Consider the following 21,547-nt stretch of genomic DNA (forward strand, 5'->3'; position numbering starts at 1 on the left):
GCTGACATTTACTTGTAATGCTTTCCTGGGCCCTGGGGAAGTTCAGAGGACTGGGATGAAGCTAACAGGTATGAGGAGACAAAAAAGTCCTTACAGACCACGTAGCCCATACGAAATAAATGCAAACCCAGAAGAGGCAACGTTCAAGAAATAATCACAATTTATGCTAATACTACAGCTTTCTAATCAAATACTAGATATAGTGGCTGGTTTTATGAGCTGATGTGTTTGGTTGATGAGGATGGCTGTGTTTACACGATAGACTTTTATAAGGCGTTTGATTTCCTCATAACATCAGATTCCAGTTACCAGAGTATGAACTCCTGAATTATATTAGCTTGATTAACAAATGCCAACTAAATCTTACAAGTTTTAAGGCACAAATTCTTCTCTAGGTGCTTTCTAACAGGAATTTATTCCTTGCTCAAGGTTTAGGCTGCAACAGGGGAAGTTCAGGTTGGATGTAAGACAGAAGCTCTTCCCTGTGAGGGTGCTGCGGCGCTGGCACAGGGTGCCCAGAGAAGCTGTGGCTGCCCCATCCCTGGCAGTGTTCAAGGCCAGGTTGGACACAGGGGCTTGGAGCAAGCTGCTCCAGTGGAAGGTGTCCCTGCCCGTGGCAGGGGTTGGAGCTGGAGGAGCTTTAAGGTCCCTTAAACACCAGGGTTCCTTAAACCAGGTCACCTTAAACACACCAGGCTGGGATTCACTACCATATTCAGTGATCAGAGACAGCAGAATCCCCAGTAACAAATTCAACTGGAGGAGGGTGGGGAAATAAAGATTCCTAAAACAATCTGAAGTTTTCAGGACTGACTTATTTCAGGGTATTAAATTTGGGAACAATCTGTAAGTGACACTTTCTACACTGGACTTTTATCCTGGACACCAATAACTTCAAACTGACTTTCAGCACAATACCAAAGCGTCAATGCACACTGGCTCCCTACCCATTGGCTAAGGAAGACTAATATGATCACAAGGTACATAAATAGAGAAGAATCGTACAGAAGCAGGAAATTGGTACCATTCCTTTATCCAGTTTGATGGCAAGCCTGCATTCAGTTTCAGTTTCTATATCTCCAAAAGAGTACTGGCAAAGAAAGGAAGGATTGAAAGATAGCTACAAAAGTGACCCTGGATCTCACAGGGAAGGCACTGAGAAGTTCATCCAGCTTAGTTTACTGAAGCAAAGATTAAGGTAGTGGTTTAATCTCAGTGCAGGAGCAGGGAAGTGTCTGAGAAGGCAGGACTCTTATTTTGGCCAGTGAAAGCAGGCCCAGAGCCAACGGTTGCAAGTTAAAAATAGACAAAATAAAACTAGGGTAAGTAACCACCAAAACAATTTACTTAAGGATGTGGTGGGTTCTCCTTCATTTGAAATCTCTACAAGAAAAGCCACCAATCCTTTTTAAAAGCCTCTGCTGTTTACTACAGCCTCCAAAGTTCAGCTCATTCTTTTCCTGTGTGTTTAAGCCATTTCCCACAGCAGAAGCACAGACTTGGACATCCAGAGAAAGTTCTGGTCAAATGGAAACACAATCACATTCCTTTACCTCGGGGGTCAGGCAGCCCCTAGACAGTAAGTAGTCCACATCCTAAACCCAGCTCAGCTGCCTAAGCACTGCTTCAGGTGTCTGCTTTTTATTCCTTTAAGCCAAATGCAAAAGGAGAGTGTTTGATCTCTGGAGAGGAAAGTGCTTCCCTGCTTCACCTTTCTACATTGGTGAACCTGGGACATCTACTCATCTGCTCCCAGGCACCCTGTATCCTCCTGCTTTGGGAAGAGGACCCAAAAGTAGCAATCTGGAAGCACCCAAACCCAAAGCCTGACCCAAGCTGCTGCTGGAGGGGGACCACAGTGACTACCTTCATGGAGGTGAAGTTCCGTGGCCGGTCAAACTGGAACTCCATTTCAACATAGCCCGTGCTGAAGCTCTCGTTCTTCCAGCCCACGTAGTCATAGCCTGGCCACACACGGTACTGGTGGCTCTGTGTGAAGTCATCCAGGCCCAGCACCCCATCTGTGAGCTGGCCCAGGCCACCGTACAAGTGCCTGCCAAGAAAGAAGCAGGAGTTAGGCAAGACTCCAGCCAGGAGAGCTCAGATGTGAAAGAACACGGGTCCTTCACCAGGTACCAGGAAAACATCGGTTTATTTACTCTTAATCCATCTTGGATAAACTATTCCTTGCTCTTCTGCAACATCTGCTTTATCTTGTTCAAGCTGGGCTGTTAGAGTCTTTCCCTGCTTAGGAAAGGCAGAAATTTTGCACTGATCTCAAGCACTGACAGCAAAGCCAAGCTATGAGCAAAGTCTCTTGAGAATGGAAGCAGACTACAGAAAATGATACTGTACACTCTCCAAACAGAGCTTTAATTGCAGCATTTCACTATGGAGCTGCATGGGAGGAACTGCTCCATCCCATCCTGGGAGAACCAGAGGGGAAAGTTTTGCAGGTAGGCACAGAAAAGCAGGAGAGAGCAGTGAGACCACGGGCAGCTCACCCAGCCACAGCCAGTTCTAACTGGGGTAAGCTCTGGAATTGCTCCTTGTGCAAGAAGAGCATGTTATCAACTCAGACCCTCCACCCAGGACTCTGCCTCCCTGCACTTCCTATCTGAGAGTGCAGAGCCCACTATGCAGTTTTCCAGCACCAAGATGCCAGATGTGGTTCCCTCCTGACCCACCTGGGAGCCATCCCTGCCACATCCTACAGCAGGGAAAGCGCAGAGACTTCAGCTGTGTTAGTGCTGAACTTGCTCCTTGGACATGTTTCAGAGTCAGCTGCCTCCAAGCAGTCTGTAACCAGGGCTGCTGCTACCCACCCTGCAGCTCTGCAAGCCCGCTCCAGGTGAGCCTGCTGCCAGTAGGATCTGCACAGGTACGCATGCCTTTGAACTCCGGATTTACAGCTGGAAGTGGCAACTCCTGCTTCCAGGCTGGTCAGACTTGGAGGCAAAGCAGTTTGGAAGAGTCCTTGCTTAGCACATTGGGGTTTATGCCTACATCTGTAGCTCCCTGGCACTCCCCAGCAGACAGGCCTCCTGGATTAGTGTTGGGCAGCAAAGAGCAATACCTGCATCTTCCTGCATATAAACCCCTATTTTTCAAAATATCCAATCCCTACTAATAGCTAAAGCATCAGATACTAACATGTAAAGCCATTGTCACCCAATACTTGTAACATTCTAGAAGGACAAGGAATGTACTTTCCACCCTGTTATTTTAATCTCTAGCATGATAGAACACAGTTTAGTTTAGAAAAATCGCCTCCAAGCATAAAGATCTTTTAGGCAACAGTAAAAAAAGAATCAGGGAGTTATTGACAACTGAACAGGAGATATAATAAAAGCACCTCAAGTCAGTGGATGGCACCAGGTCCCTGAAGAGACTCTGTGAGATCACTTATCAAGCACATTCCTGCACACACAGGGATCTGCTGCCTCAAGAAGACACCCATGCCCCTGTCTGTCAGGTTTCAAGCCATTGAAGCACACTCAAATCTGTATTTATAGCAAGGAAAGTGGTCACACTGAATGTCTGAAAGTTCAGCCAGTTACTTAACATTTCAGATACAAACTCCTAATGAACTCTCCTTCCTTGATAATCAACTACTGGGTAACCAAGAGACACCTCAGAATGTCAATAGATGCCACCCTACCTAATGTTAGTGACATGAAAAATTAACAGACCTTGTAATAAGCTCTCAAAATCCAGGCACTTTTTGATTCCAAATTGGAAAAGCATCATACCCCAGAGATCTTTACAGTGAGTGACCAGCCACCTTCCTCTCACACCACATTGGCAGTGGTGCCTCTGCTGACCTGCAGCTTCTCCCAGGGAGTGATGCAGCTTTCCAAGTTGTTTCAAGTCCATCAGAGCTTTGTTTTCAAACCCAACATCTCCAATCTGTCCAGAAGCTCACAGGTATCAAGTGCAGGCCTAGAGCTCAGGTGCTGCACGCTTTCTCAGGTGCTCAGTTTACCCTGCAGACCTCCTGCAATTGTTTAAGATGCAGCCTGCTAGAGAGTGCATTTTGGACATCCAACTGCAAAAGCAACAAAGGTAACGAAGAGGGGAAGGACGTTCATCTGCTCCAGGGACACTGGGACTGCAGTATCAATGACAGCTTAATATTATCCCTGAGCCAACAAAGAAATCGGTGCAATGAACATGGTCACAATTAGAGACCAAAAGCAACGAGGGCTTTAAGGCAACTGGACACATCAGGACTGTATCATCACATCATGTAAAGATGGAAGCTATGAACAAAGACAGCCCTTACCTGTACAAGGACACACTCATTAAAGAGAAGCAACAACTTCCAGTAATCAAAACCATTATGTCTTTCTTCCCAGCCTTTGTGATCTGGGGGAAATGAATCTGATGTATCCTGAGCCCAAGCCCTCCATTAAAAGAGCAAGTAACAACATGCCAAAGGCCTCGAATAACAAAGCCATGATGCTTTGGACAACTAGTAGGCTAGCTTGCAGCTCTGGAGGTCTCATTGGGATGCAAGATACTAGCGACAGAGTAAGCAGGAAAGAAGAAGTAACTTGCACAGTGATCGAGAGAGAACAGGACGACTTCTCCCACCTGCGCTCCTGGTAGCCATCATAGGTCGAGTCATTCAGATAAACGATGGGAGAGCCAGGAGCCGCTATTGTCCCTCCTTCAGGGATGCTATAGGATGCCAAACCATCTAAAAAAGAAGGCCATATACCTCAGAAATACAGCAGCAGCAGCCTTCCATCACCTCTGTCCATATGATGCTTTTACTTATAATGTGGACCAACAGAAGCAGTTCCGTGGGCCTGGGATTCCCTCTGCATAAGTGGGACACAGGTGAGTCCCAGCGAGCATTGTGCAAGGACTACTTTCCAGTGCCAGCCATAGAATTGGTACTTACCATACCAGACGCAGCCATAGAGCTCCACCCTCATACAGACAGTCATTGGCACCTTTGTCACAGGCATCACCCGGATAAAACGTGCAATGATGGGAGGCCGAAGATCTTTCAAGACCACGTCGTAAGTGTCAACGTTCCCTTGGATCACCTGGAGAAGAGAGATCCTTACCAGCAACTGCTCCCCATCATGCTGTTCACCTGTACACTGGCGCACTTGTACCCCATCATCTGAGCCTGAGGAGCTTCTCTGTGCAGTAACTGCAGAGGGTTACCTGCTGCTGCTCCCCTCCTACCTGGTACATGGCTTACAGGGTGATGGGTGCTGCCATTTCACCTCCTGACCACTGCAGAGGAGAAAGGTAGGTGGGAGATGAATGAACACGTAGACTACACATTGCAGAGAGCTCCAGTTACTAGTATATAAGCTTTCTTCAAGTGAGCCTCCATGTACATTCTAAACCAGAGAACCAAGCACTTGCCCTCATCACGAGATACCTGGTGGACAGTCATGATGTCCTTTATAACCCAGCAATATTCCAGAGGTGCTGCTCTGCTTGGGAATGAAGGTGCAATCAGCTGCACAGCGGATGTCTTGTGTTCAGCATGGCTACAGTCAGCTCATCCTGCTGAGGTGCAGTCTGACATGGCAGCAACTGAGACCCTCCCCTTCACCACAGTTCTGGGAACAGTCCACTATTTGGACAGTCAGTGTGTGGAAAGAGCTGATGCTGTCAAAGCCCCAGCAGCGCACTAAAGGGGTTTCTTTCAGAGGATTTGGACCTATGGAAACAAAATGAGAACACTTTTGATATCAGAAGTGTGAATTACAAGTGTGAGAGCTCCTGTTCAAAGACACTACTGGTGTGGAGGATGAATCAGAGGCTGAGGTTACTAACAAGACCACAGACTGCAATTGTTGATGTACAGATAATTTAAAGGATGAAGGCCAGCAAGCCAGCAGAAAGGTGGCTTCCCCTTCAGGACAGCAGGGGAGAGCTCCAGGGAGTGCAGGAGAGTCTGGTGAGAAGTGAAAGACCTTCCTGTATCACAAAAAATCAGTCACTCAGAAGACTGCACTGCCCTGAAGAAGAGCCAGCCATGTCTGGTGGCTAATGGAGGTGCACTGGGTTGCACCAGGTGCAGATGGAGGTGCAAGATCCAAATCTATTTATCTGTATGCATTAGGAAGACCTCTACCAGTGCTGCAGTTGATGCCAAATCACTGCTATTTCAGTGTGACTCTATGAACCTAACTTGGCGTGTCTCTGTTCAAGAAGATCACACAAGTGGTTTCAGCCAAACAAACCAAACCCACCCCTTCCCTGTGCTGCCAGCTTTCAACATGCACCATATGCTGCTCCTCACCAGGAACATCATCTCCAGCTTTAATTTGCTCAGTAAAGGCAAAAAGATAGTTTGTTGCCCCCTTATGTCTGACACCAGTTAAGGATGGTGCACTGGGTTGCACCAGGATAGCTGTGAGCTTCCTGCCCCTGGTTGGACAGCTCTGTAAAGCTGTACAGTCCCAGGAAGTGAGCAGAGGAAACAGAAGGAAAGCCAAGCAGTAAGCTTGCTTCCTCATCCTTGCAGCTCCTCAACAGGCTTTGCATCTGTAGCCTGTGAACATCTCCCTTCCTCAGAGAAACACCCACGACTTCTTACCATGAAGTAGGGACACAGAAGTAATTCTTGTCTTTAGGAACCAAGTGTCAGTGATTAATCCTTTCAGCTGTCAGACAGGCCAAGACTGGAGACCTGGGAGCCACCCAGACTGGCTCCACAAGACCTTCCTGCTAGGAGATAAAACCCAAGAGGACACAGCATATGGCAGAGTAGCCCATATCATCACAGAAGTTGGACAGACCCTCTGGCATTGATCATTTGTCAGGGAATCTCTGAGGTGGCAAATGTTCCTACCCATGGCAGGGGGGTCAGAACTGGATGAAGTTTAAGACCCCTTCCAACCCAAACCACTCTATGATTCTACATGTCAAGCCAGAAAGTTCTAGGTGGACACAGGGCTGAACAGAGAAAGAAGAAAGCCTTCCCCCTCAGAAACAAGTACCTTTGCACCAGCTCCATAGTGGAAGAGCTGACATTTTTGCCTGTCCTGTCCAGACATCTTCTGGGCGAAGCAAAGAGAAAGTACCCTTTGTGTGGCACCTCCACAAGGTGGGGTTGCTGCTATTGAGCACAGGTTTCTCAGAGCCCAAAAGCCCAAAGTGAATCAGCTGTGTGTGGAACAACAGTTTCCAACTCAGCACCAGTTTCCAGCCCCAGCCACTACTGATGCCAGTGTTCCCAACATCACAAATGAAGCAGTGCTGTTCTCAAACAACTGCTGATGGCTGGTAACAGAAATTGATGAGGGACCAGGACTTAACACTGCTGCACCATGCAACATTAGTGCCAAGGGAGAGGTCCATCCTTAACTGGTGTCAGAGATAAGGGGGCAACAAACTGTCTTTTTGCCTTTACTGAGCAAATTAAAGCTGGAGATGATGTTCCTGGTGAGGAGCAGCATATGGTGCATGTTGAAAGCTGGCAGCACAGGGAAGGGGTGGGTTTGGTTTGTTTGGCTGAAACCATTTGTGTGATCTTCTTGAACAGAGACACGCCAAGTTAGGTTCATAAGAGTCACACTGTAATAGCAGTGATTTGGCATCAACTGCAGCACTGGTAGAGGTCTTCCTAATGCATACAGATAAGTAGATTTGGATCTTGCACCTCCATCCGCACCTCACTCCAAGGTCTGAATTATTTTACAGGACACTTGACCAGACAGCAGGGCTGCTGAAATATGGATTCCCTACTGGAATATGCCCCTTACTGGTGACACATTTTGAAAAACATGTCTTATGGAAAGTAATTTTCCAGAGGAGCTGAAATGACAGGAATTGCACCCATTGGGTATGTCCAGAACAGCAGGAGCAGAGGAGCAGAAGCATCTTCTCTAAGGATACCAAGAGGGAAAGCTTTTTGGTCTCACGCAATGGGGAACAGGTACAAACACACAGAATATATGTGGAATTCCACATACATAGAACAAAACAGAGTATGGCTCAAATTTACAATTCACATCATACACAGCCGAATATGTGTTCATTACCTTATCTTGGCCTAAGAGGGAAATCTTGCAAAAACTGACCCATACTAAATGGTTAACTTCTGACACTAACACAGTCCTGAGTGTCCCAGAACCCTGCTCCGCACAGGACCAGGATGGGAGACAAGGAGCTGCTTGTGGACAGTGTAGCCTACTGAATTCTGGTGTAACTCAACATGCAGACAGACTTTACCAAAGGAAGTGCCAACAAAGAACAATTAACCCCATGGAGTTTAAACTTTCCCTCCCATCCTGCAAATACACCAAAATGCGAGGGATGGGCAGGACAATGGTAATGGTCAAATGGCTGGTCAAAGGTCTGAGTGAACAAATAATTCATTAACAAGCTAGAAGCTATTACCTAGTACTGAATACAGACCCCACTGCAACTCGTAAAGCACTCCCAGTGCAAGAAAACATCATTCAGTACCCTTCCAGTCTGGCTTAGGTCTTCAGACTCAGGTCTGGAGACAGCAGGAGACACCTGTGGTGAGCTGGGAAGCCTCTTTGAGTGTATGCTCCGCACATTTCCTACCTTCTAAACTCCGTCCTCCTCATTGCTCCTTACATTGAGCTCTGCTATCAAACACCCAGACACTCATCTCCATTCCCTGCCATCCTCTCCCTTTTTTTAACTACAAAGCAGGCATATACTTTGCAGCTTCCAATTCAGGAGCGAGTGTCTGGCTGGTAGAGGGACATTCATGTTTTAATACGGACAGAACGAGTGAAGAGTCACAGCTTTCACTCCCAGCAATGGCTGGGATTTGGGGGATCAGGCCGTGGGAGAAACAGCCCAACACCACAGCAAACACAGGACTAAGGCAGAGGATGCCTTACAGAGAAGAGTCAGGACACAGTATTGTGCACAAGGCAGTCCATAGAGGATGCGACACAATCCCGCTCCTCCACACTCACCTTCACTCCCTGGCGGTCCTTCCAGGAGACCCAGCGCTCGCCGTTGCGGCTGTAGTCAATGCGGTAAGCGCGGGCAAACTCCTTGCCTGTGGCATGGGCATGCCGTCCCTGAGTGCCAACCAAGGTGATGAAAAACAGCTTGTGCAGGTCGATTTGGAGGAACTGGACATCTTCTGGTTGCAGCAAGCCAGCTGGGCACCAGGCTCCATCGCCCTCTTCCCTTTGTAACCTGAGGGGAAAAGCACACACTTAGGAACTTAGGAAAACACCTTGAAGCTCAGGGAATTGGGAGAAGGAAGCTAAATCAGCAAGAGACACCTGACAGCTGGCTATGAAATAACTCTCTCCCCTTCAAGGTGATGGTCAGCTGAGAGCCCTGTAGCCAGTTTTGCCCTGTTCAGAACAACCACCTCAGTTTCAGACATCTTTTATTACCTGTCAGAAGGCATTTCTTCCCCAGACACATACTTTCATGTTGATCAGAAACAACTGTGCTACTCCATAGGCAACTGCATACCTTACATACATACTCTGTAGATAATTGCAAAAATACCTACATTGCATTGTAGGTAATTGCATTGCTTTTTAGCACCTCACTGGTAACATGTGTACTTGCTTCACCTAAACCCCACACAGAAAGGCCTGAACCTCTGCCTGACCATCTCCTGGAGCTCAAACACATACAAAGAGGAGCTATCTTCAGAATACAGAATCCCAGCCTGGTTTGTGTTGGAAGAGACCTTAAAGCTCATCCAGCTCCAACCCCTGCCACAGGCAGGGACACCTTCCACTAGAGCAGCTTGCTCCAAGCCCCTGTGTCCAACCTGGCCTTGAACACTGCCAGGGATGGGGCAGCCACAGCTTTTCTGGGCACCCTGTGCCAGCGCCTCACCATCCTCATTGGAAAGCATTTTCTCCTTAGACCCAATGTAAACCTGCTGTCTTTCAGTTTAAATCGTTGCCCCTTGTCATGTTACCTACAAGCTGGGGTTGCAGGACCCTGCATGCTCTCTGCACCTGGTCTGTACTGCAGGCAGCTTGTACCTGGAGCTCTCCCCTCCCTGTTTCCCCAGTGATACTTGCCATGGTGGATGTTTTCTACAGCAAAGTGCAAATCTTTTGCTATTTCTGTAGGACAACTCAGCAAGGCAGACAAAGAACTCATGACAGTGGCTACAAGTGTTGTGAACAGAAGTGGTGCACACAGAACACTTTATCAGATGCATTCCAAGCAGCCAGCACTGCCTGACCGGGTCAGGGGGACATTAAGAAAGAAAAGCTCTGCCCATCTACAAATTATTCTGGGTCATTTCAACCTATCTTCCATGTTTCCATCAGAGCTGCTTGTGCAGAACACTGCTGGGGGTACAGTGTGAAGGTCTCTGCTTCCAAGTTGAACACTGTGGCATCAGCTCAAAGATTAAAGCTTTTATCCTTGGTGATGGCCACTGCCATCAGCAGAACCTCTGAAGGAGCCATGCTGGCTTCCCTGGGGGTCTGCAGGCCCCCTGTGCAAGCCACAAGGTGGTGAGAGTTCTAATGTGAGAAATGTATCCAGACACAAGAAGACCCTGTCGGCTTTCTAGGAAAAAGCATTTCCCTGCAAACACAAAGGCCTTGAAGTGTCCTTGTCTTTTGGACAGTTACCTAATGGATGGGATCACTGAGTGCTAAGTCCCGTGCATCAAAGAATGCAGTACCCAGAAGAGAGACTGAAGGTCAAGGCACAGGTTAGAGAAGATTTTTGTCTCAGCTGTTTGTGCCAGACTTTCTTACAGTGAAGTGGCAAGTAAATGAAGTTGTAAAGAAGGCAGGAAGGGTGACTGTGAAGTGACAGGGACAGACATCTGCATAGGACAACTATGACCTCTAACAAAATGAGGTCAGCTAGAGGATGCTTTCATGTCTTCACCCTGTGGATATCCAGCTGCCCTGGTAAAGAAATGATGATAACAGATGGTAAGTGATGCCTGAAGTATTTGCAAACTGCAGATAAGTCATCCCTCAGAGAACAAAGTAAGTCTTCCAGCTTTCAGACCCATAAGCGTGTTCAAACTCCACTAAAACACATGACATTGGGCATATTTGCTCTACCACAGACCAACTGAAAAATAATCAAGCACTAGAAAAATTTTATGATTTTGGACTGCCCAAATTCATCATAAAAATGAAAGTATCATAATTAACCTGAAATTAATCTGATTCAGCTCTGGGGCAACAATACAAGAGGGACATGGAACTGCTGGAACAAGTCCAGAGGAGGCCATGAAAATGCTGCAAGGGCTGGAGCAGCTCTGCTCTGGAGCCAGGCTGAGAGAGCTGGGCTGGGGCAGCCTGGACAAGAGAAGGCTCCTGAAGGGGAGACCTGAGAGCAGCTCCAGTGCCTAAAGGGGCTGCAGGAAACCTGGAGAGGGGCTTGGGACAAGGGCCTGTAGGGACAGGCCAAGGGGAATGGCTTGAACCTGCCAGAGGGGAGACTGAGATGAGCTCTTAGGCAGAAGCTCTTCCCTGTGAGGGTGCTGAGGCGCTGGCACAGGGTGCCCAGAGAAGCTGTGGCTGCCCCATCCCTGGCAGTGTTCAAGGCCAGGTTGGACACAGGGGCTTGGAGCAAGCTGCTCCAGTGGAAGGTGTCCCTGCCCGTGGCAGGGGTTGGGACTGGATGAGCTTTAAGGTCTCTTCCTTCCAACACAAACCAGGCTGGGATCCTTTTTTCATATGTGACTTGCACCAAAGCTGTAGGAATGTTTGATACCATCATTATAACCAATTCACAGAACCACAGAATCCCAAGGGTTGGAAGTGACCTCAAAAGATCATCTAGTCCAACACCCCTGCAAGAGCAGGGTAACCTAGAGTACATCACACAGGAAGTTGTCCATCCGGGCCTTGAATATCTCCAACGTAGGAGACTCCACAACCCCCCTGGGCAACCTGTTCCAGTGCTCTGTCACTCTCACAGTAAAGAAGTTTTTCCTGATATTCACATGGAACCTCTTATGCTCCAGTTTACACCCATTACCCCTTGTCCTATCACTGGACATCACTGAGAAAAACCTAGCTCCATCATCCTGACACTCACCCTTTACATATTTGTAAACATCCAAGGTAGCTTATTTCTATAAGTATTCTGCAAATCATCAGTGAGTAACTTTGAGAGAAACACAATGACAACAAAAAAAGAAAAGCCAAGCTTATGACAACTGTAGTGCTGCTTGACACTGAAAGAAAATCCTTCAGTTGCTTTATAACAATTCCTTAACTCTGCAGTTCCCAAGTTTTTGAGTCAAAGTGGACACAGCCCATTTCCTCAATAGGATGCTGGGGAAAAGTTCATCCTTGTAAATGATTTCCTATTATTTAGTTTAAAGCTCTCTACAGGAATCCCAGGGGCACTGTCCCAGGCTGACCTGTCAGTCACAATCCATTAGAGAGTTACTCACAGGATGAGAGTCGGAAGCAACCTCTGGAAATCTCAAGTCCAGTCTCTGGCTCATAGCAGGGCTAACTCAAGGCTATGGTGTGCTACTCAAGGCTTTCTACAGCCAAATCCAGATTCCCCCCCCTTAACACTGAATCAGGATTTCCTGTATTACAGCTCGAGACCATGACCATTGCCTCCTGTTCTTTCACTATGCTCTAACTAGATTTTAGCAGTGAACAAGCTAAGCAAAGAGGTTTCTTTAAGGGTGAGGGATCTTCTTCCTCAATCACATATTGGATATCTAGAAGGAAAAATTATGACATTTTTGCCGGAGATGAACCCACCGTGCATACTGGGGCCCTGTGGAATCATACCACTGGCTGGAAGCTGTGATGTCTTCATCTCGTATCGTCCCTTCGTGCATACCCAAAGGGTAACGGCATATAGCTGAAAATGGGAACACAAGCCAGGCCAACAGATCAGTACCAACTCCTTCTACATCACCAGACAAGTTTAATTAAAAGGCTATCATGCCTAGAGAATAAACATGGAAATGATAAAATAGAGAATGCAAATAAAAAGGATTAAGTACTTTATAATTACTATAAACTGAAATTGTAAGTCATGCAATGCACTCACAGTATCATTCAGCAGAGTCCTGGCAAGGCAAAAGCTTACAAAGAAACCCTTTAAGAACAGGAAATCCAAAGCCATACTATGTTACTGGTTGCGTGGACCTATTTTACAATGAAAAGTTATCAACAACGAGGAGACATAAAATGGAATCATTTGTTAAAGAGTTTTCTTCTTCTGGAACAAGCTGTTTGCTTGACTTGCGTTCAAATAGGAGCAATTATCATCTTCATCAGGCCAGTTACAAATGAGAAGTTAACCTGCCTTTATTATAGATGACTAGAACCTTATGGAAGCATCTGCTCTGTTGTGTGTCACTGCAGGTTGGAGCTTACATTTGAGCACAAGCCCTGGCCATGCACACTGCTCCATTCCAGTCTGTTCCCAGCCTCCAGCCTCAAGTGGAGCAGGCATCTCTCTCCAGGCATGAGAACACGCTCAGACTTGGTGCCTCCAGGGAGTACACACACAACTGGCTTGAGCCATAGAGCTCTACAAGCTCCATACTACTCAATATACCAAAGCCAGTGCAGATGGAGCTCACAGATCCACGCTGGCCAAGTTCTCTCCCCTGACACAAGCTTTTAAACATGTCTTGGAATATTAAAGATGCTTCAGAGAACTCAGAATCTTAATGCATTCATTAAGGCTCAGGATTCAAACCAGGCAAGCAAGATATTTTTGTCAGACTGACATCAACAGCAGATTATAAAGAAAGTTATACGGGATTAAATGATGAAACAATTAAAGCCCAAGACACTGTCAATGGCATGTCCAGGAAAGAAGGAAAGGGACTTCTCACAGGTTTTTGGTCTTTGCCTTCATAGCAGCCCAACAGCCCCAGAGCTCAGTCCCTGCCTGCAGGGACACAGGAAAGTGCCACATGTGCTTCAGTTACTCCATGGCACACGTGTTGCTGCATCCTCATTGTCTGCCTCCAGCCAGAGCACTGCCCCGGGTGTGCTCCTCACGTCTCTACCTCAGGACTGCCTCCCTTGTGGCAAACCCAGACCAAGCTGTTCCCCAGGCTCAGCTACTACCAGACAAGACAGAGGCATCAAACCCTGTGCAGAGAACAAGCCCCCAGGGGCCAGATAACTGCCTGACACATTTCAGTGTAAAACTGTTTGCATTGTCAGGCCCAGTCTCAGTGAATGTGTGATGTTCTTCATATTCCTAAATCATCTTGTAAAGGAGATGATGGTGAGGTGACAGTGTTTGCTGATGATACCAGACTATTTAATAGAGTAGAAAAATCAAATTAGGGGAATACAGACAAAACAAACTAGTAAATACCATTACACCACCAGCTATATTCATGGTCAGATGCCAGTCAGATACAGAATAGAGCTCTTACTTCTTTCTTCTCCTATCAAAAGGTAGAGAAGGCAGCACAGATGAGGTAAGGAAAGACCAACAGGCTCATCGTTACAAAAGAGAATACTGAAGCGAAGCATGACAAAGATATTTATATCATAAACAATTACTCACTGTCTCTAAAAATACCAGAGGCAGAAAGCATCAAGAGATCAGGTAGCAGAGCTCAAACCCAACATATGCATCCTTCATCTGCTGAGCGCTCTGAATGCCAACGGTGCACATGGCACAAAAATCACCCAGACACACACTGCCACAAGCCAACACCCAAGGGGTAACTCAGAAAGCTCCTGCCCAGCAGAGTGCAGGAGCCCAGGGTGCATATGACGTAGAGCACTGCTGTGTGCTTCCCTATTTATGCATCCTTCCCAAGCCAGCAGGGATGAGACTCTGCTGGAGTCTGGACACCAGGCTGGATGGGCCTCTGGTCTTACCCAGAGCATTCATTCATACATTTGAGGTTTCTTAAGAGGCCTGTTTACAGAAGAATTCACTGGGAAGCAACTGGTATCTGGCTGGGATCAAGCATGATGACTGTGCAGGCTGAAAGCCAGCCAAGAGCTCTAATCCTGCTCTGACACTGAGGTAAGCTTAGTAACCAAACTAGCCTCCACTGTCTTCACTCTTCCTTGTCCCACCAGTACCATCTGGTCTATTGCTGGGAAGCCAATATACTTCTAGTTGCTGAACTATGGGTAACCCTCTGAAGATCCTCCAAAAGGGTGGAGCTGTCTGAAAGCAGAAAGGGTTTTATGTGTTTCTGCAGTGGGAGTCCTGTCTGGTCACACATTATTTGAAGGTCAAGTGCACACCATACAGCAATGCCAGCCGGAGAGCTGGCTAACTGGGAGGGACCCTGGGGGACCAGCCCTTACAGCAATCCTTAACAAAACTCCTTTGTCCACAGACCCAGGGATGGCAGATGGAAGCCAGAGCGTCCCTGGCGTCAAGAAGGGATGCACTCTACGGGTGGCTGTGCCTCTCACCTAAGTAAGCAGCATGAGGCTCTCACCAAGATGCACATCTTCTTATCCAAAACCACTCGTGGGTTCTGTTTAGGTGCCACCAGGACTCCTGCTCAGATATCCCTGACCCTCTACTATGCACTGAGGGACACACTCACCTGCATACACTCAGACATCACTCTGATGCATGCACTCAGACAGCATACACTGAGGCTCAGAGAAGTGTCACAGCTCACCTTTATTAGTGAGGTCAAACAACTGATGCTAGGCAAAAGGACTCCACAGAATCCTTCCTATGCAGGTCTGAAATCACCCACAAAGCAGCCTCTTTGGTGTAGAAGGCAATGCAGAAGATGCTTCAGACCACTCCTGGAGCAGAGCAGAGGTCAAGATAATCCCAGCAGGGCACCACAGCCAAGAAGCATCATCCAGACCACAGGTGTGCTGGATTTTGGTTGGGAACAGGGCACACACAGCCCCTTGGTGCAGAGAGGGCTGAGCAACCAGAGCTGCTTGAAGAAGTCACAGAGAGAAACAAGTGCGAGCAAAGCTACATGCTGCTTCCCTGGTGGAAAAGATGACTGCAGAAGTGTGGGACCACAGTGCTGTACTCAGATCCCATCCACCTCCCAGGATCTGGTGAGGGGAAGCTATTCCTGCACCTTTGGCTGCACCAACTTCAGTAGTTCCCACCACCAAAAGGAATCTGCATGTGACTGACTCTGGCTGCTGTCTTCCTTCTTCTTTCACTAGGTTTTAACCCTCAAAAGGAGAGAGTAACCCCAGTTCAAAGTTGGACTGTGTGGGGTGTACAGTGCAGGGAAGGGCTGTGTAAGGGGGGAGCACAGACCTTGCTGAGCCCCCCACAGGCCTCACTTCACTTCTGGCTGGCTGCAGCACAACCCCAAACCTCTGCAAAGATCCACAGGCCAGAGCAGGGTCAGGGCCAGACACAGTTAAAGACCTCCAAACAAAGAGAGCCAGCCTCAGCAGAGCAAAGGAAAGCCCTCAGGGTAGCACTGCTGCCTCACCACACCTTCAGCCAAGCTGGGAAAGGATTACACATGTATTTCACAGACTGTCTCCAGCTCAAACCACCTCATTATGGGGATTTTTGCAGTATATTACAGTCCATTACCTTACTCATCTCCATCATGATTCTAACTTGCCAAGTGCTATAGGGTAAGAGGTTAGGCCTTCCACAGGGACTCATAGGCTCATATCCCTGTCTCCACTCTAGCTTTGTGCCAGGTAGAGTTTTCTACCTTTCCTTCCACGCTTCTCTCTCCAGAACCCCTCTTGCTGGCTGGGAGTGCTGTGGCTTGTGCTTTGCTAGCTGGCAATTTGCTTTCCACAGCATCTCTGAGCCAGTCTAGAGCCAGGTTTGCTCTGCAGGCCAAACGGTCAGCGACGAAGGGATAACCAGAGCTCAAGACAAGCCTGCAGAGAGCACAAACCCTCTGGGTGGGCAGGGATGGAGCATACCCATATGCATGAGCCCTCCTGGGACCAACAGGAGAGGTGTCCCACTCCAGCACAGCAGTCCAGGGGAGGACACTCAGGCACTACATCAGTGATTTTATTTACATGCATTCATTACATTCACCATGAGAGGCAAAGAAAGGCTGAGGACAAGCCCACGAAAGGCGGGAGATGAGAGTCCTCTCCCAGCCTGGCAGCTCCCTACCAGGGTTGACTTCGGCGCCCGCTGGCTCAGGCAGAGAGGCCAGCAGCAGCATGCAGAAGATCATGGTAGCGATCGGAGGCACTGCGCAGGGTCAGATGGGTGCGAGTCCTTCAAACACAGCAGCTGCCATCTACATCTCTGAAAGACAAAGCCAAGAGACAAGATGAGTAAGAGTCCTCCGCAGACAGGACTCCTCTGTGCTGCCCGCTGGCTCTATTGCCCTTGCCTTGTGATGGGTTGGGCAATCTTCCATGCCTTCAAGAGGGTCTTGACCTCAGCCCTCCTCCGAGCCATCAGAGGCTTAGTGAAGAACCAAGTACTGCCCAGCTACCTACACTATCTCTAAAGCTATTCATGGAAATTAGCTTTCAGAAGCTCAGTTCCTACAACTACCATGCAGACATACTGTTAAGAGAGTTAACTGCTTTTAACCAAGTCCCAGTGCAAGGTAATCTGTCCCCATCGATTCTTCACCCTCCTCATTACATTAACAAGCACTGAAGCTGCATCTACAGTGAACCTGGACAGTCCAACCAGGGCTCATCCACCCAATGCACATCTCTATCTGCACCAGCTCTCTACTCCAAGGAGCCAAGTGGGCACTCTGGAGCTTATCACACAACTCCAAGATAAATGTCTAAAACAGGGTGAATATACTCTCTCCCTACATGTCCACATTGCTGCCACAAGAGCATGTGCACTCCCCCATGCAAGCACACTTCATTTCCTGTTTGGAAACAGGGAAAATAGCAGAGGGCTTAAACTCTGGCAATTCCAGTGGAAAGCCACAATAACACCTAAAGGAATACAAGGTCATCTCAGCAGTATGTGAATTCTTTGTGTCCACATTCACTGCAAAGAGCCTCAGGAGGTTCCCATCCTGGAGGGGAGCTTTCCAGAAAGCAGGTTAGAGGCTCTGTCTCCTACTGAAATGTCAGGCAAAAAGAAAACAGAACAAAGCAGTAAATGAGAAAGTTGCCAGGACCAGAGGGTGTTTGCTCACGAATCCTCAGAGTGGTAGTAAAAAGGCAAAACTGAATATTAGGTTTTGTCAGTAAAGGAAGAGAGGATATGAAAGGGCCCATCGCAATGCCAGTGCATACATGCGTGCAAGAGCATCAGATGCCATTAGCTCGGAGGTTTCTAACAAAAGGCTGTATTTTTTCCACCCAACAGAATTAAACTGTACAAGTCAGAGCCCTGAGTTGCCCTGGATACCAAAACAATTGGACAGATCACAACAGAAAGGCACAGCACAGCTTCTTAAGTCCAAAGGTAAAAGCTTTGGCTCAGGAAATCCCCCCGCCGCGGATTGCTGAGGAGCTAAATCAGGGTTAGAATCACTGAAGCTTGCCCTGGTTTTATTCTCTTTCCTAAGGATATACTACTGGCCATTGTCCCTGCTGGATTCCATCACAAGAGATGGCTCTGAGCCTGAAAAACAATTGAGGGCCTTCTTGGGAGAAGCAGAGCCTAAAACAGAGCCTGGCAAAAGGGGAGAGGATCAGACACCCATGAAGACATAGGGCAGCTCCCACCAAAGCACCCTGGGGTTTCCCTCTGTAACCTACTGAGGGTTAAGGGAAAGAGTGGCTAGAGAGCACTGAAACAGTGACTGTACATGGCTGCGTGAGGACCAGAGACCACTGTGGAAGGAAACAAGAAACGGGAGCAACCCCGGATAGCATTGGAAGTGTTCAAATGCCCTGGCATCCCATTTGATCCAAAAGCCCAGCAAAGAAGGATCTAGAGCAGGGAGGCAGATGCCTGCAGCAGAGCACAGGGATGAAGGAGCCCTCATCCCCTGCCAACAGTGCACAGCTCATCAGCTCTGAGTGAAAGGTACCAAGCCGACACTTAGCATGAGGAGTCTGTCTTTGACAAAAGATTAGCTGTGCTAAGTGTGTCCCATCCTCTCAACATGATGCAGAAGTCATGGCAATGGCCAAAGTCACAGCAATGTAACAAATGCAACACAAACAGAACCATTATCCCATCTGACCAGGAAGAGACCAAACACCAGAATTTAAGTGCCCAGCTTTAGGCAAAGCTCACGCCATGTTCTAAATGACACCCACTGCACTGCCACAGCAAGTCATATCACATAGGAAAGAATCCTTCCTGTGAGGGTGCTGAGGCGCTGGCACAGGGTGCCCAGAGAAGCTGTGGCTGCCCCATCCCTGGCAGTGTTCAAGGCCAGGTTGGACACAGGGGCTTGGAGCAAGCTGCTCCAGTGGAAGGGGTCCCTGCCCGTGGCAGGGGCTGGAGCTGGATGAGCTTTAAGGTCCCTTCAACACAAACCAGGCTGGGATTCTGTGATTTAACCACTTCAACACAGCAATCAACATAAAACACAACAGGAGGGAAGAAGGAATGGGGTGGAGGGACAAGGGAAGTCACACAAATGCCCAAGCAACACATCAGCTCCTGCCACTGAGCCAGCAACCAGCACTGGAGGGAGGAAAAGGATGGGCTGGGGCAGCACAGTCATCTGTGCCACCCTGCCCTGCTGTGAAACAGGGGCTTCTCAGGACTTGGTGGGTAAATCAAGCTCAGGAGTGCACAAAAACAGCGTGGCTCCAGGGAGCTGCAAGCTGGGGCCATAATGGCCAGCCTGGGCTCCAGAAGCTTCAAAGCTGGCTCTAGAGCATCTGTCCGAAACTCTGTGCCTACAAAAGCTGGCTTTGAACTTGACTCCTGCCTAAAAACTGGCCAAGATGAGCATCCTCTCTGGACATGTCTGTATCTCCTGATGACAGGGAAGCTTAACAGCTGGCCTGGACCAGCCTCATCATTCCTTGGTGACCACAGTTTGGGGAGAAAACCTCACCTTGGCATGTGGCAGTGACAAACTACTTCCAGCAGTTCAGCCCTGTGTGGGGACCACAGCAGCTTGTGCTGGGTTTGCTCTTCCCACCACACCTGGTTCCCAGCCCTGGACCACTGAAATGCGTGTTTGGGAATCCCTGGAGATGCTGCACACTGGGAGCAAACAGGGTCATTTCTCATCTTCTGGAGCTCTACAGCTCTTGTTCTCTTGAACAAGGTCACCAAGAGTGGTTTTCACCCATCTCATCATTCAGAGGAGCCTCAGCTCCACTCAGGAGCTCGCACTGCCAGAAGTCACTGTTTGAAGACCTTCTGACGTTGATTTCTGCTGAGCCCAAATCTCAGACAGTAGTAGGCTGGATTCCCAAACCGCACACCTCCCAGTGCCGGAACCCACTGGAATACACTGCTGAATACAAGCCTCTGCACAAACTGCTTGGAAATCATCTCCCTGGGTAGATGACTTGATAGTGTCCTTTCAGCTCTGTGAGCCCCACACTGTACTCAGGCCTTTCTTCCCCACATGTACACGCAAAGTGCCACAACTCCAGCACAAGCCCCAGAGCAGCAAAACCAGGAACAGCAACATCCTCAGAGAGGCAAGAAAGCGTTAAACTCTGTTCTCAGGCTGAATGGCTCAAGTTGCTAATTGCTAACAGCTGCCTGCAGGAGAATAAACCCCTCTTACAACCATTGTGAGGGTGGAAAAAAACAGCTACTCCCTGAAAAACTGAGAAAGGCAAAAAAGGGGCAGTTTCCCCCAATATTCCCCCTCTAAAGAGCCAGCCCATCTCAAGAGCAGCAGCTCACTGTGACCCAGTGCTGTCCCCACGCATGGAGCCTGAGAGCAGCAGCCCAGTGGGCGCAGGAGGGAGCTATTCTTTAGTGATGTGCATGAAGAAGGTGGGACTTGGAGCTCCTCCAGGCACTGTTCTCCCTCCAGAGATCCATTACGGAGGTCTGGCATGTTTGCAAGCCTCACTAGATCCCAAGTGAAACAGGCAGTTGTTTTAACTGGTTCCTTTGCAGATCATTACCTCGGAGTGGGACCTCAGGCTCTGCTGCAGGAATCCCATTACAGATGCCCAGCACCAGGCCAAGAACCTCCGCGGTCATGATGAGGACTAATAGCTGTGTGTATGATGTGCTCTGTATGTGTTACAGGAGGATCTAACCTAATTCAAAGTATCCTCCAAAGAGGTGCAGGAATGGTCAGGAGGATTAAATGGTATCATTCCTAAAGGAATTCAAGGAGGAAACAGCAAAGTTACTCATTGGGGCAGCACTTGAAGCCTGAAGAAATAAAACCTGGAAAGTGCGATTTCCACTTTTCTGGCTCTGAAGCAATAGTAGAACGTGTGTCTGCCTCAGAATTAATCTGAGATACCCCAGGCCCAGCCACCTTCCTCTGGAGCACACACAGCCCTTGCAGCTGCAGTCTGGACCAAACAGAACATGCTAATGAAAATCAGCTTCACAGAAATGATTCTGGTCACTTCTTACAACATTTGGGTGCATGGATGGGACCAGTATCAGAATAGCTGTGCCATAGTGTGCAGGAGCCCTGTGAGAAGGCAGCAGCAAATCTTCCCTTAGGTGAACTCCGAGTGTGGCCTCTGTGGCCATGCCCAGACTCCATTAACCAGGGCAGAGGTCTCTGTATGACGCATGGGTGGCACCAGGACACAGCGAGTACAAGCAG

At 48.3% G+C, this 21,547-nt stretch overlaps 1 protein-coding gene across 1 annotated transcript in view; it reads right to left on the bottom strand.

The window, feature by feature from the left end:
- Positions 1–17,080, bottom strand: part of LOC308227777 (discoidin domain-containing receptor 2-like) — a gene marked incomplete at both ends in the record, with an annotated part of 33,220 nt that extends 16,140 nt beyond the window's left edge. Inside the window, 6 exons of the mRNA XM_080630614.1 lie at positions 1,867–2,053; positions 4,597–4,702; positions 4,910–5,057; positions 8,934–9,162; positions 12,699–12,801; positions 17,017–17,080. Of these exons, the coding sequence (XP_080486740.1) occupies positions 1,867–2,053; positions 4,597–4,702; positions 4,910–5,057; positions 8,934–9,162; positions 12,699–12,801; positions 17,017–17,080 (837 nt within the window). The remainder of the gene's footprint in view (positions 1–1,866; positions 2,054–4,596; positions 4,703–4,909; positions 5,058–8,933; positions 9,163–12,698; positions 12,802–17,016) is intronic.
- Between the last annotated feature and the right edge of the window lie 4,467 nt (positions 17,081–21,547).

Source organism: Psittacula echo (assembly GCF_963264785.1).
Source record: "Psittacula echo genome assembly, chromosome: 16".
Taxonomy (NCBI): domain Eukaryota; kingdom Metazoa; phylum Chordata; class Aves; order Psittaciformes; family Psittacidae; genus Psittacula; species Psittacula echo.